At 40.5% G+C, this 13,354-nt stretch overlaps 1 protein-coding gene across 5 annotated transcripts in view; it reads right to left on the reverse strand.

The window, feature by feature from the left end:
* The window catches only part of ryr2a (ryanodine receptor 2a (cardiac)), a 246,285-nt gene that overhangs the window by 131,772 nt on the left and 101,159 nt on the right, over window positions 1-13,354 (reverse strand). For all 5 annotated transcript variants that reach the window (XM_042507822.2, XM_088070115.1, XM_088070117.1 and 2 more), the window contains exons 12-18: window positions 12,412-12,533; window positions 9,973-10,156; window positions 8,752-8,887; window positions 8,399-8,494; window positions 1,814-1,932; window positions 1,207-1,340; window positions 789-1,030 (exon numbers count right to left, since the gene is read on the reverse strand). In XM_042507822.2, the coding sequence (XP_042363756.2) occupies window positions 789-1,030; window positions 1,207-1,340; window positions 1,814-1,932; window positions 8,399-8,494; window positions 8,752-8,887; window positions 9,973-10,156; window positions 12,412-12,533 (1,033 nt within the window). The remainder of the gene's footprint in view (window positions 1-788; window positions 1,031-1,206; window positions 1,341-1,813; window positions 1,933-8,398; window positions 8,495-8,751; window positions 8,888-9,972; window positions 10,157-12,411; window positions 12,534-13,354) is intronic.

The following is a 13,354-nucleotide window of genomic DNA, read 5'->3' on the forward strand; positions in this document are numbered from 1 at the left end:
AAAAAATAACTGAGATAACCGACATGGGCAAGATTATTTCTTAGAGGTTCTGAATGTTGGTTTTGATTAATCTTCAGTTAATTGCCTAGCCTAATTCTCCAAAATAACCTCAAAGGTACTGCATGCTCAAAAATACATTGAAAGAGAAACTTGAGCACATTTCTGTAGAGAAACTGTGATAGCTCGTTGGAGGCTGTGTGTGACGCAGGGAACATTCATGCCAAGGGGCTGCCTGGCCGCTGCAGTCATGTAGCTGCACTATCAGTGATCAGTGTTCTGACTTTATGTTCAGTGTCCTGCTGTCTGTCTGGCTGCCTGCAGAAAGTGCAGGTCCACTGCAAACTAACTCCAGCATGGTCTGCCTTTGGTGAGGGGAAGAAGGGCTCTGTGAATCAGCTGTGTGTTTGGCCAATAAGTGTATTTATGTATGTATTTGAGACTGGTCGTACTGACCGGTGGTAACTCACTTCACATCGACAGCAAATGCAAATAACTTGTCGTAAATAGTCGCGTTGAGAGAACCGGCCAGCCATGCTTTACAGCAGAAAAACCTTTCTTTATCCATTTCTGCACATGGAGGTTTGCCATCCACAACATTACTGTTGCATTGCTTCCCAGTTTCCCAAACTACAGGGTGGGCTCGAGGTCATAATTACAGAACATGCATGCTTTTAATCCCGAGTCAAAAAAAAATGAGTGCCGTTAAAATGAATTGCGTTGACGCTTTATTAACACATTAACTTTGACAGCCCTACCACACATCAACATATACACTCACACACCCTCACCTGACCATAGATGCAGGCCGTCAAAGCCATAGGAATAGAGGTCATCACCAACCCCATTGCCGCCCCAGCCTTCGCCCCCGCTGGGGTATGGTGCGTAGCCGCTGGTGTTTGCCCAGCCCACCCTGAGGTGAGAAGCCTCTGCTGTGACAAACGGCAGCGCCTGATCCACAATCAGCTCATAGTACCACTTCCTGTACTGGGCAGAGCCGTCGCTGACTCCCAAGAAGATGTTGGGACGCATGCTGTTGGAAATATGAAGCAGAGGAGAGACTGTCAATGATCCATCCATTCCACTGAGTTAGACCAACAACTACTATGAATCCTGAACAGTTCAATTTATGGATACATTTTTTAAAAGTACATTTTTGATTTTGTGAACATAATAAATTTAATGAACGGTGTGCCTGTGTGTGTCTACCTGCTTACGTGGTTGATCAGACGTGTCTGCAGTAACAGATCTCTTCCTGGCAGCAAGTTGTCACAGATCAGATGCTGGTTGGAGCGCACAGCCACGCCGTGACACACACACAGTGAACACAACACATCCAGAACCTAGACGATATACACACACACAAACACACCAGATAATATGTCAGTGTTATAAATATATCATCAACAAACACAAAACACAGCCTGAACTACAGGATTCCTGACTGCTGTGATTGGACAGGCCTCAGCTCTGTGTCACAAGCTGTTTTCTTTGCCCTGAGAATTGTCTTGTTATCTCAGCCTGCTCAGCGAGGGCCCTCCATGATTGCAACAATGTATTCCACTTGAGAAAAAAAAAAGATTAGTTAAGAAATATGGCTAAATTTAAAAATCTCTGCTGCTGTCCTCAGGCTCTGCCCACAGATTCCTGAAGCCTGTTCACATCACACACAATCATCCATGTAGAGTGTTTGCACTAAACGTTACAGCTGATTGTAAACTGTGTAATGGGAGTATGTAAAACTTGATTGATATAAAGACGTACTACACATCTGTCTGTCTATGTATACCGCCAAGAATAAACTAAGAGCCGGTACCTTGTGGTTGCGTCCATGCTTGTCCAGCAGAGATATAATGGATCTGATGTGCCCCTCTTTGATTATGTTCAGTGCCTCAGGACTCTCCACCAGCACACAATGAAGTACCTCCAATATACCTACAAATCCAAAATAAGAACAGTATGAATCAGCACATTTACATGCACAGTTTAGTCTAGCTATGGTCATAGCTAGATTAGTCCATTTAATCGGACTACTGTCCTTGTCCCAGTATAAAAGCACTGCAGGACAATCCATTTATTGATAGAATTTTTTATTGATACTGATGTCTGCGTCCTCCACAGCTAGTTGCAATGCAAACTCTGGCCTCATTGATTAGTTTTAAACCACCTAAAAGATTTAAATTTGTTTAAAGTGTAGCCTATGCTATATTTGGAACATTTTCACCACTTTACCTGAAAACCCTCATATCAAAAACACCAGATTCCACTGAGAAAATCATATTATCCACTAAACAGCAGAGCTGCTGCTCTACTGCTGCCTCCCTCAGCTGTTGAAGCTAAAGAGGAGACAATATTCAAATAAAGTGTACACTTAAACTGATACTGATTTTTTTTTTTTTTTAGATCGGTTAGTTTCCGTGCTGGTGTTGGGGGACTATACATTATTTATCAGAGGAGGGGGGTGACTGGGGTGTGACTTTTTTATTTTAAATAAATATAAAATACTACCGTTTCAGGTTGTATGTCCCACACCTAAGCCAAAATTAAAAACACAAGTCCCTCCTCGGTGCTTATATATTTTTTAAATGCCTGACCTGTTTTGCAGCACCCCTTCCTCCCTCATAAGTGATGAACTGTGCCTATCTCTAACCCCTGAGGGAGGTCAATGTGGAGCACACACGGAACACCGAGTCCAGTAAAAGTCCTACTACAGTGTTTACATGACGGAATAGTTCAACTTCTAATCGAATTATCTGGGTGTTACTCTGGCTTTGAGAAATTCGATTTAATCCAATTTCAGTCAGACTGACATGTTTAAGCATATTTTAAAAGTCAAGCTTTAGCCAGACAAACACAATAATTCCACTTTTCCTAACATCATGTAAACGTACTTTATGTGTACATGTGAACAGAATAACAGGCTGGGGCAGTATCATGGTGTTATGGTACCAGGGTATTTAGAAATACCAAAGGTATGTTTTTCAATACAGTCACAAATACAGGCGTTCCCTTTTCTGTAAATCTCACTGAGTCTCATTCATGAAACTTTAGTAAATCTGTGAGTAGATTTGTGCATAAAAGTCCCTGAAACTAAAAATCTAGATTGATGACTGCCGTGGGAAACTCATAACCCATTCACGTTTTTAAGAAACCTAACCTGAAGCTCAAATCTGCTAATTGCCAACTAATTTATCAAAATGTGTTGTAGTTCTAATCTTTTGTCATGTTTACTTTCGTGTGTATTGTGACCATAACAGCCAACAATAAAAACTCAAATTGTAATTTCTAATAATGACAATCAGTATTTATGTGCATTGCTATTTAAACAAGCACTTTGAGCAGTCAGAGGCAGGTGAAGAATTTGCTAGTACCTCGGAATATATCGGAGCTACTAACATATTTACTGCTGGGATACACATAAATCTGCAAATACTTTACATACAAAAAAATCCACTGAGAGACTTCAGCTGATCCAAAACTCTGCAGCTCGGCTGTTGAAAAGCACTTTAGTCCAGTTTTAGGTGCTGTGCACTGGCTTCCTGTAACTTTTAGAATTGATGTTAAGGTCCTCATCCTAACATAGAAAGCCCTTAATGTGCAAGGACCAAGTTACATTGCTAACTCTCTTGTTCCTTACTTGCCTTTACAAACACTATAATCATCTGCAGCTGGTTTATTGGAGGTTCCTAAAAACAGCCAAGGGAAAAGTGGGAAAGCAGCATTTGTCAGTTACGCCCCAAAGCTCGGGAACATGATGCCTTTAGATATCAGAGAAGCCGGCTCACTAAATATTTTTAAAAGAAAACTTAAAACGCATCTCTTAAATTTCTGCTTTGCCCTTGCATTCTGCTGCACATCTTTAAGATGCTGTATTCCTTGATTTTATGCATTTTATATACTCCATTTTTATGCTTATTTCATTAATGACGTCAGGGGGTAATATCTTAATTATTTTAATTTCCATTTTATGTTATGCATTCTGTGAATTACATTCTTATCCTTATTAGGGCCCAAGTACTGAAGCGTGCAAGGACCCTCTTGGAAAGCAAAGAATTATTATTTTATAATTTTTTTGGAAGCCTAAACATACTCAAAAACTCATGAAAAGTGGTACACTCATCCGGCCTGGCAAAAGATTTTGTGTTTTGGTGGCTTCAGAAATGGTCGTGGCAAAATGGCTCCACAGTGCCCCCTAACGTGTAGTCCCAATGGCTCGGTACACTTATGTATGATGCCCAGACGCACAAAAAAGCCTCTTGGACCCACCCCCCAAATCCAGCAGGAAGTCGGTCATTTCGAATTTTTTGATCATTTTTGGCGATTTCAGGCCCTGTACTTTTGCCATCTTGTCCTACAGGATTAATCTGATCTGATCAAATGTGGTGTGTCCATTCTCAATGCCTTGGTGATGAAAAGCTATCAAAAGTCCATGCAAAACTTTTATAATTTTCCCACAGCTTGGCGTACAATTTTGATGTCTTGCCATAAAACAGGAAATTGTCGTAACTTTAATGTACATTGTCTGATCTGCCTGAAACTTCATAGGTTTGATAAGGGTCCCTCCCAGAACACATCTGTATGACAATATTCACTAGTCGTAATAGCGCCATCTACTGGCAACAGGAAGTGAGCCTTGAGGGACAATTATCATTGTATTAACATGATATTTACATGGTTTGGTCTACAAATGATGTACACAAAGATGACATAGAATTTGTGTCTGGAAATACTAAACCATGTGAAATTGCTCACTCCAGGGTCCAAACTCTCTCCATACATTATCCGACTTTCATAGAAATGAACGACCGCTTTAGCTGGAGGCCCAGCCAGGGGTGCGAGGGCCCTTTCATTGGTGCTTGCAGCTTTAATTTTATCTTACTTTTACTAGTATTATCAAGTGGATTTTATCCACTTGAAAATGCATTCTGTGTATTTTATTCTGATTTAATTTTGTTTTTACAAACAGGTTTTATTATGTCTTTTTGTCTTTCATGTGTTTTGATGTGAAGCACTTGGTGCATTTAATTTCTTTCTTGTAAAACATGTTGGGCTGCATTTCTTGTATGAAAGGCACTATACAAATGAAGTTAATTACTATTATTATTATAATTATTATTAAATTCTTGCTGGTCACATTTCATTAATGAGACCCAATGTATATAGTGCACAGCATGCACCACCAGAGCTCAATGTCCGCTCTCAACTGGTGCAACAGGCAGCTGGGCTGAAAGACACATGACACTTAGTTGTGGAGTGTTTGCGCTGCACATTTATACCATCATGTCATATACCATAGTGAAATTTCAGGACGGTGTAACTGTATGAAATACTGCATACCTACTGAGCATAACAAAGAGCCACAAAACCAGGGCCATGTTCACAAATCACTCTAAAGCTAAAAGTAGACTGTTCTAAGAGTAAATCTCAAAGCATTTTAGTCAGCCCCTCACTGGGCATCATGCAGGAAGTCATATACAAACAATTTTTCCTTACTTTGGTTTTCTTCTTAGTTTGTTTGTACCCATTGATCTCTGGAATTCACCAATGTTTTCTTATTTTCGCTTTTCTTCAGTGAAAGAAAATTATACAAGTGGTCGAGAGCAGCAGCTCATTTTAACAGGCCAGAAATTGTTGTCCAATGCAAGAAAACAATTTTTCAAATTTGAGGACATTAAAAAAATGCATAAATATCATTTTATAGAGATCATGAAATGTTAGAGAAGCTATGATTGGATTACTAATTTGTGGGCAAAGAAACAATACTGTTCCAATGCTAAAAACCCTTGGATGATATTGCATGCATTCAGCTTCTGAATGGCCTACATAGCCTACTGTGTTTTTTGTTGTTGTTTTTTTGCCCTTTATGTTATGTAACCATCTTCTTTAAGTTTCAGTTATAATGTGTTCCTCTGCCAACACAGCATTTACAGCATCACAGATAATTGGCCATTGCTGGGTTTTTGATTTTCCAATATCATCAGCACTGACAATCTCAAAATCACATCTTTACTTATGAACTTATCAACTTACACGCACTATCCACCTAAGCACTCGGCAACCCCATTCTGTAACTTTACCTTGGCCTTCAACTTAGTGGCTCGGATGCTGTGATTCCTAAACGCTTCCACTTTGCAATATTACCATTTACAGTTGATCGTGGAATATCTAGGAGGGACGAAATTTCACAAACTGACTTGTTGCAATGGTGGCATCCTATTACAGTACCACACTTGAATTCAGTGAGCTCTTTAGAATGACCCTTTCTTTCTTAAATGTTGAATTCAATGATTAAGAGGCGTTGCCCAATACTTTTGTCCATATAATGTATATTTAACAATAGTTCAATTTAACTACTACTTCTTTTGCATGCATCTCTACCACAGCCTTGCAAACTGTTTGCAGGTTGGTTTGTTTAAAACATATCCATGACAACACACAGCGACGACTGTGAACATTCAAGAGGCCGTGACACAAACTGCTATAAAATCACTAATTGAGACGCATATTTCAAATTATATGCAATGCTTCTAAAACCCAAATAATACTGGCATATCCCACATCTTTATCTGAAAATGATGAATTCTGTAAACAACCTGATTTGAAATATGCTGTTTACATGGCCCTATTAAATTTGGAATGTTGTTAAAATAGGGAAATATTGGTGTGCATGTAACTGTAGCCTCTGACAATGGACTTTTTGAGCAAGGATCTAAAGGACAAAAATCAAATAAAGATCTAATCAACTAAGACAATTAACAATCAAAGCCATTAGGGTTTGTCAACTTTACTTCTGTAAATTTTGAAAAATACAATTTTCAGTGCTTTCAAGTCTGAAGTCTGAGAACAAGTCCGCTGGCCCTGACAACATTCCTGGACGTGCACTAAAAACTTGTGCTGATCAGCTTTTTAATGTTATAACTGACATTTTTAACATCTCACTCTCACAAGAGACTGTTCCCTCCTGCCTCAAGGCAGCAGACATCATCCTCCCTGTACCTGAAACATCTGCTGTGTCCAGTCTTAATGACTACCGCCCTGTGGCTCTTACCCTTATCCCGGTGAAGTGCTTTGAGAAACTGGTTCTCCAGCACATCAAAGACAACATCCCTGCCAGTCTGGACCCTCACCACTATGCTTTCAGAACCAACAGATCCACAGAGGATGCTATATCTACTGCTCTTCAATCAGTCTTCACTCACCTAAAGAATAAGAACAGCTACATCAGGATGCTGTTTGTTGACTTTCTTGACTCCGCATTCAACACAATCTCTCCCATGAAGCTGATTGGAAAACTTAACACTCTGGGCTTCAGTACAACACTCTGCAGCTGGATACTGGACTTCCTCACATGCAGACCCCAGAGTTCGGATGGGCAGTCACACCTCCTCTACATTAGTGCTCAACACCGGAGCCCCCCAGGGTTGTGTGCTCAGCCCCCTTCTGTTAACACTGTACACCCATGACTGCACTCCCACACATCAGAAGTACTTTATTGTGAAGAATGTGGATGACACCACCATCATTGGATGTATTAGAAAAAACGATGAGAGTTCATACCGGGGGAAGTCAACAATCTTGCAGAGTGGTGCACAGAGAACAACATACTGCTCAACATCATTAAAACCAAGGTGCTGATTGTTGATTTTAGAAAGATAGAGGCAAAGACACACACCCCTGTCTACATCAGTGGAGCTGAGGTAGAGCAGGTGAACAGCTATAGGTTCCTTGGAATTACTATCACTGAAAACCTATTGTGGTCATCACACATCACCACCCAGGTTAAAAAAGCACAGAAAGGGCTCCACTCCCTACAGAAACTTAGGAAGGCTAAATTCCAGAACAAGATCCTGGTTAACTTCTATAGAGGAGCAATAGAAAGCATACTGACTGGAAATATCACAAACTGGCATAGTTCAGGCTCCACAGCGGGTGATTAAAACTGCCCAGAACATCATTGGTTCCCATCTACAGAGCATCAGTGACCTTGGTGAAGTGAGGTGTCTGCAAAGAGCCCAAAGGATACTGAAAGACAGCAGCACCCCAGACACAGTCTGTTCACCCTGCTGCCACCTGGAAAAAGATATGGAAGTATCTGCTGCCAAACCACCAGTACGGAGCAGCTTCTTTCCTCAGGCTGTGACACTCCTCAACTCCTTCGACGCCAAAAAGGTGTAGCAAGATTTAGGATCAACTTTAGTGTAATTTGGTCTTAAACCACATTTAAGAAAAATGACAATAAATTTACCTTGTACTTTGTACCTTGATGAAATGGAATATCTCAACCATTCTTGTCATAATAATGAGTCTAATCAGAGTTTTTTGGATTTGTTTCCTGCAGGTCTTAATATTCAATTACTATCAATTATACATAGTGACTCTCCTCAAAGACACGCTAACCTACCAGAAGAGGCCTCCAGTCTCTCCAGTCTGCTGATGAGCCAGTCCAATGAACCAGAAAACTGAGCACAGTTCTTCCTGTTTCCTCTGATCAGTGCAGCTGAGAGGAGACAGAAGAGCACAGACATGACCAAAGCAAAAACACAGCACTGTACACACAGCTTTTACCATTTCTACATCAATCTGTTGGTCTCTGTCCTCTCATTGCAACATGTTTTTATTTCATTTCTTTGAATAATATGAATAGCTAAGTAATCACTTTTTGTTAGGCCGTTTGTAAAATCTGGTTGAAGCTAATAGAATCTGTTGTAATCACATCCTTTCTAGTGTGTGAACAATATGTGTGTAAGTGCATACCAAGTAGTTGGTAGAGGGAGTTGAGGATGGAGCTCCAGGCCTCTCCGGCCTCCCTCCCCACTGCCTCAGCAAAATGAGCTGCACTGCTGTAGACGTGAAGACGATCAATACACTCCAAAACCAGGCTGATCATTCCCTACAGACACACAGGTTGTTGCTTTTACTGCTTTATTCAGCTGGATTAATTAAGGTCTTTAGAAATCAAGGAAGAGGACAATGGAGAGAGAGAGAGACAGTGCAGAGCAGCAGGCTCTAACTGGGGACACTGTGAGGGTCCAGCTGCAGATGAAGAACAGATTCCAAAATGACACATTTGCAGTCTTCAACACTTTGCTAAAGCCAGACTTGAAGTGAACTGTCTCTGGCCTGGAGAGTAGACAAGGATGAAACAGGCAACTCCCAAGTCAAGTCCCCAGTCAAGAGCTACAAGGTCCATGTCCTTAACTTTGAGTTTTGAGACCTGAACAGGTAACCATGAGCTTTTCATCAAATGTAAAGCCAGTTTAACAAAGAATTAATAATGTATTCAATTTTCAAAACTCATCTTTTTAAGAAGAGTATTTATTTTTTTAAAACAAGTTTACTGAAAAGTTGCTTACTGTAGCTATTAAATTACCATTAACTCGCTGCCTAAGTTAATATTAGTCTAGACTTTGCAACTTTGAATTTCAAACAAAGGTGGAAGTAATTGCGTCTCCATTATAATTTTTTGCATACTGTTAATCGTTCCTTTGTTAATCACCCCAAACTTGTTCTACGCAAAAAATTATATTTAATATCTTCTTTTTTTTTTTTTTAAGCAAACGCTTAATAGCATAATAGTAATTATGGTTCTCTCCTGTGACTCAACCTGATGCTGCTGAACTGGTTCAAACATGTTACAAGCTTTTTTAATGAAATAGTTTTAAATCTTTGCCCTTAGAGGAAGGTATCAAGTATTTTCAAGTCATAGGGCTCAAGTCAAAAACAAGTCATTAGTCATTGGTGTATAAGTCAAAGTCTATTTTCTATTCTGTCAGTTCAGATTTTAAGTTGCCAAATTTGTGACTTGAGTCCAAGGCATGTGACTCTAGTTAACACCTCTGTTGTTTAGAGCATGCACGCACGTGCACCCACACACACATGCGCGCACACACACACACACACACACACACACACACACACACACACACACACACACGCACGCACGCACGCACGCACGCACACACACATATTCCCTACCTCTTCCTGAAAGAGGTTCTGTCGGTTCTTCAGAGCTCTCAGTCGGTTCTGCTTGTCTTCATGTTCCAGGTGATCTCCAGGTGGTTGGAAGTAACCAATCAGATCCTGCAGACTCAGACTGACTGAATCTATAGGTAGATCTAGAGTGGAGCTCTTGCCCTTTTTCCTGAGTGTGTCCAGACCCCTGGAGTGGAGAGAGGAAAGGAGGTCAATCACTGTCTTTGTAAAGTGAACACTTTTGATCATTGCTGCTGTGGTGCTGCTCTTTAATACCTGAATCAGACTCTGTGTTGTCTGAGTGCTGAGTGTGACTCCTAGATTATATATGTATTTGCTCTTTTGTTGTGAGCTGATTTATATGCAGATGTAAATTAGAAGCTGGCTGGAGTAACATTATTTCTGCAGTGTGTTTTTGTTCAGAATGAAGGTACTTTTAGGCTGCTGACTCTGTGTTCAGACTGAGTTTGTCAGTGTGAGCTGAATGTTTACGCACTCCTCCCTGCTGCTCTGCTTTGTTTGATGTATGTAGGCATAATTTGATGCATCTAAAGATCATCTTCTGGGATATTAAGCAGTGAGTAATAATGATCAAAGCAGCTCTCAGCTTTATGTTTCTCTTCTGTTTTCTCCAGAATTCCTCCTCAGAGGGCCCTGCGCCTCACTTAAAACATACACATAGTACAGTATACTGAACAACTGTGCATCAGATTGCACGGTTTCCACTACATTATCTTGTTTGTGGCAGCCTGCCACGATTAAAACATGTGCTGCCACATTTTAATTTTATATTTTTGGAGCTTGACCATTCATGAAGAGTGCTATTGGAATGCATATACTGTACAGTTATTAATTGCACCACACTGTCGGAGCACAGAGTATACTTTGGGCACAGACTGAGCAACAGAACGCAGATAAAATTTAAACTTAATCATTAATTGCGCTGGGTCTAAAAGTCTGCTTTGACTGGACTGACAGATAAATTATCCACCTTGACATACAAACTCCCTAAACTGCTGCTGAGGGAAGAAAGAATTTATGACAGATATGCGCTGAGTTTACACACCCATGAAAACAGAGAGCACAGAATGATAATAGAAAACACAATATAGTTCTAATTTACAAAAGTCTGAGAGCAAGATTTTTAAAACGGGGATGTTTTTCATGACAGTTAACTTAGTCTTTGATGTTTGATATCCACTAATAAATAAATAAATCTGTATCAGGGTAATAGAAAATTATCTTTGGGAAAATAGATTTCTGATCTGGGAAAATGAAATAAAAACAAAAATTTCACAGTCCTTCAAATGCTTCTTCTTAACTCACAACACAAAGCAAGAGCAGCTGCTGATACTTCAAACAAGAATAAAGCAGCTGGTGTCTGATTAACAATGACATAAACTGATTCAAACTGGTATTCTTTTTGTACTTTGAAAATAAATAAGGTGCTTAAAAACATCAAAGAGTGCCAGAGGAGGATCCCCCGGGCCAAGCCAAGAGAGTCCTCAAATCCAAGAAACACCCCTGTGACCTGTACAGGGCTCTTTGCAATATAAATAAATGCAGCAAATGTAGAAAGGTTGTTAACAGGCAATTAATTTATTGGATATACTGATAAACATAATTAATGTTTGTTATAACTGGCCCCTGGTCTTCTGTCATCTTGTAAATGTGGCCCCTGGGTAAAGCAGGTTGAGTGTCCGTGCCTTACATAAATAAGGTACACCATGTAGAGGCTTCTCTGCAGGATCGTGCCACAGTTCCAGTTCTCTCCTCAAATTAAAAGCCATTAAAGCAGACTGCAGCATGCTCGCTGCTCCACATATACTGGGTACATTGAGTGCAGGATATTTCCTTTCAATTAAGTTACCATCAGTATCTTGCCTTGTATTCACTCCAGAGCAACCAGCTCTTCCCCTGGGCTTCATTTCTGCCACTATTCAAGAGGAAAATCGTTTCTACACAGGTACACTTGCATTATGTTGCTACAGCATCAGAGTGAATGCGACTTCTCAAGCATGCAGGGGGAACTGAGGCATGGTCGCTATGTACTGTAACACTGGATAGTTTATGTGCACAGAGGAGGTTGTGCTTTACTGTAGCTGGCAGGTTGTTTTAGTAGGTTTTTATTTAATCCAGGTAGATTTCAAGAGTGGAGACTTATCGTGTTCCTGTTGAATTTCTCACAGCTCCTTGGATTTATCGTGGAGCATAAGCAAAGCTCTGCATCACCATTTGCCGTGATAAATCCTCATGAATCAGAAGATGTCACTTTAAGTTTTCAGATCATTATGCTGCTGCTGGAGTCTAATCCAACCTGATCCACACCACAGCCTCCTCTTCTGTTACCGTCTAATTCCCATCTTGCCTCTTGTTGTTACATATGTAGGTGTGTGTGTGTGTGTGTGTGTGTGTGTGTGTGTGTGTGTGTGTGTAATCCACCTGATGAAGAGGTTGAACAGAAACACAGTACTGCGGATGACTCTGGCAGTGCGGCTCTCCTCGTGTTGTGAGCGAGACAGCGTCAGCCCGTCATCCATGTGACCCTCATGGTGCATGATGGCCTGAAATAGGATGGGAAGTTTTGAAAAAACTCTGACCCACTCAAGTATCACACCGAAGTCAGTTTCCTGTGACGCTATTCCGTAAAACTGCAAATTCGCAGAGTCAGGCTCACCCTGACACAGGCCTGGCCTCCGGGACCCCCGCCTCAATCCCACCACACCCTGGGGGCCTCACCTCCGACCACTCTGTGGTGGCTGGTGGTAGTGAGGTGGAGGGGAAAACATTGGAAATTCATCCCAGGTAGCCTCGGTAATAGCACCTCGGCCACCAGCAGCCCTTGCCGGGCAAGTACACAGAGGTCAGCGCGGCTCTCCGCTCTCCTTTCGACTTTATACCCGAAATTTCGACTTTAATCTTGAAATTATATTACGACTTTATTCTCGACATTTCACTTTTTTTCTAGAAATTTCTACTTTAATCTCGTCATTTCAACTTTAATCTCGAAATTATATTTCGACTTTATTCTCGACATATCACTTTTTTTCTTGAAATTTCGACTTTAATCTCGTCATTTCGACTTTATTCTCGAAATTGTATTTCGACTTTATTCTTGAAATTTCAACTTTATTCTCGTCATTTCAACTTCAATCTCGATTAGCCCAAAATTATTTTCTCCATTGTAAATGGCCCTAATCCACTTCCGTAATATTGCCACCTGTTGTTTTAGCAGATTTTTTTTAAATACCGTAGGAGTGGAATTTTTTTGTAACCAGAGGAGAAAATTGTGCATTTCTAAAAATATCCACGAACTGTATGTGTAGGCCTGAAAGTACTTAAAAGTATAAGTTGTGCAGCTGTATTATCCAGGTAAATACAAGTA

Source organism: Plectropomus leopardus, chromosome 19 (genome assembly GCF_026936395.1).
Source record: "Plectropomus leopardus strain MGB_pleo_1.0 chromosome 19, ASM2693639v1, whole genome shotgun sequence".
In the NCBI taxonomy this organism is placed as follows: domain Eukaryota; kingdom Metazoa; phylum Chordata; class Actinopteri; order Perciformes; family Serranidae; genus Plectropomus; species Plectropomus leopardus.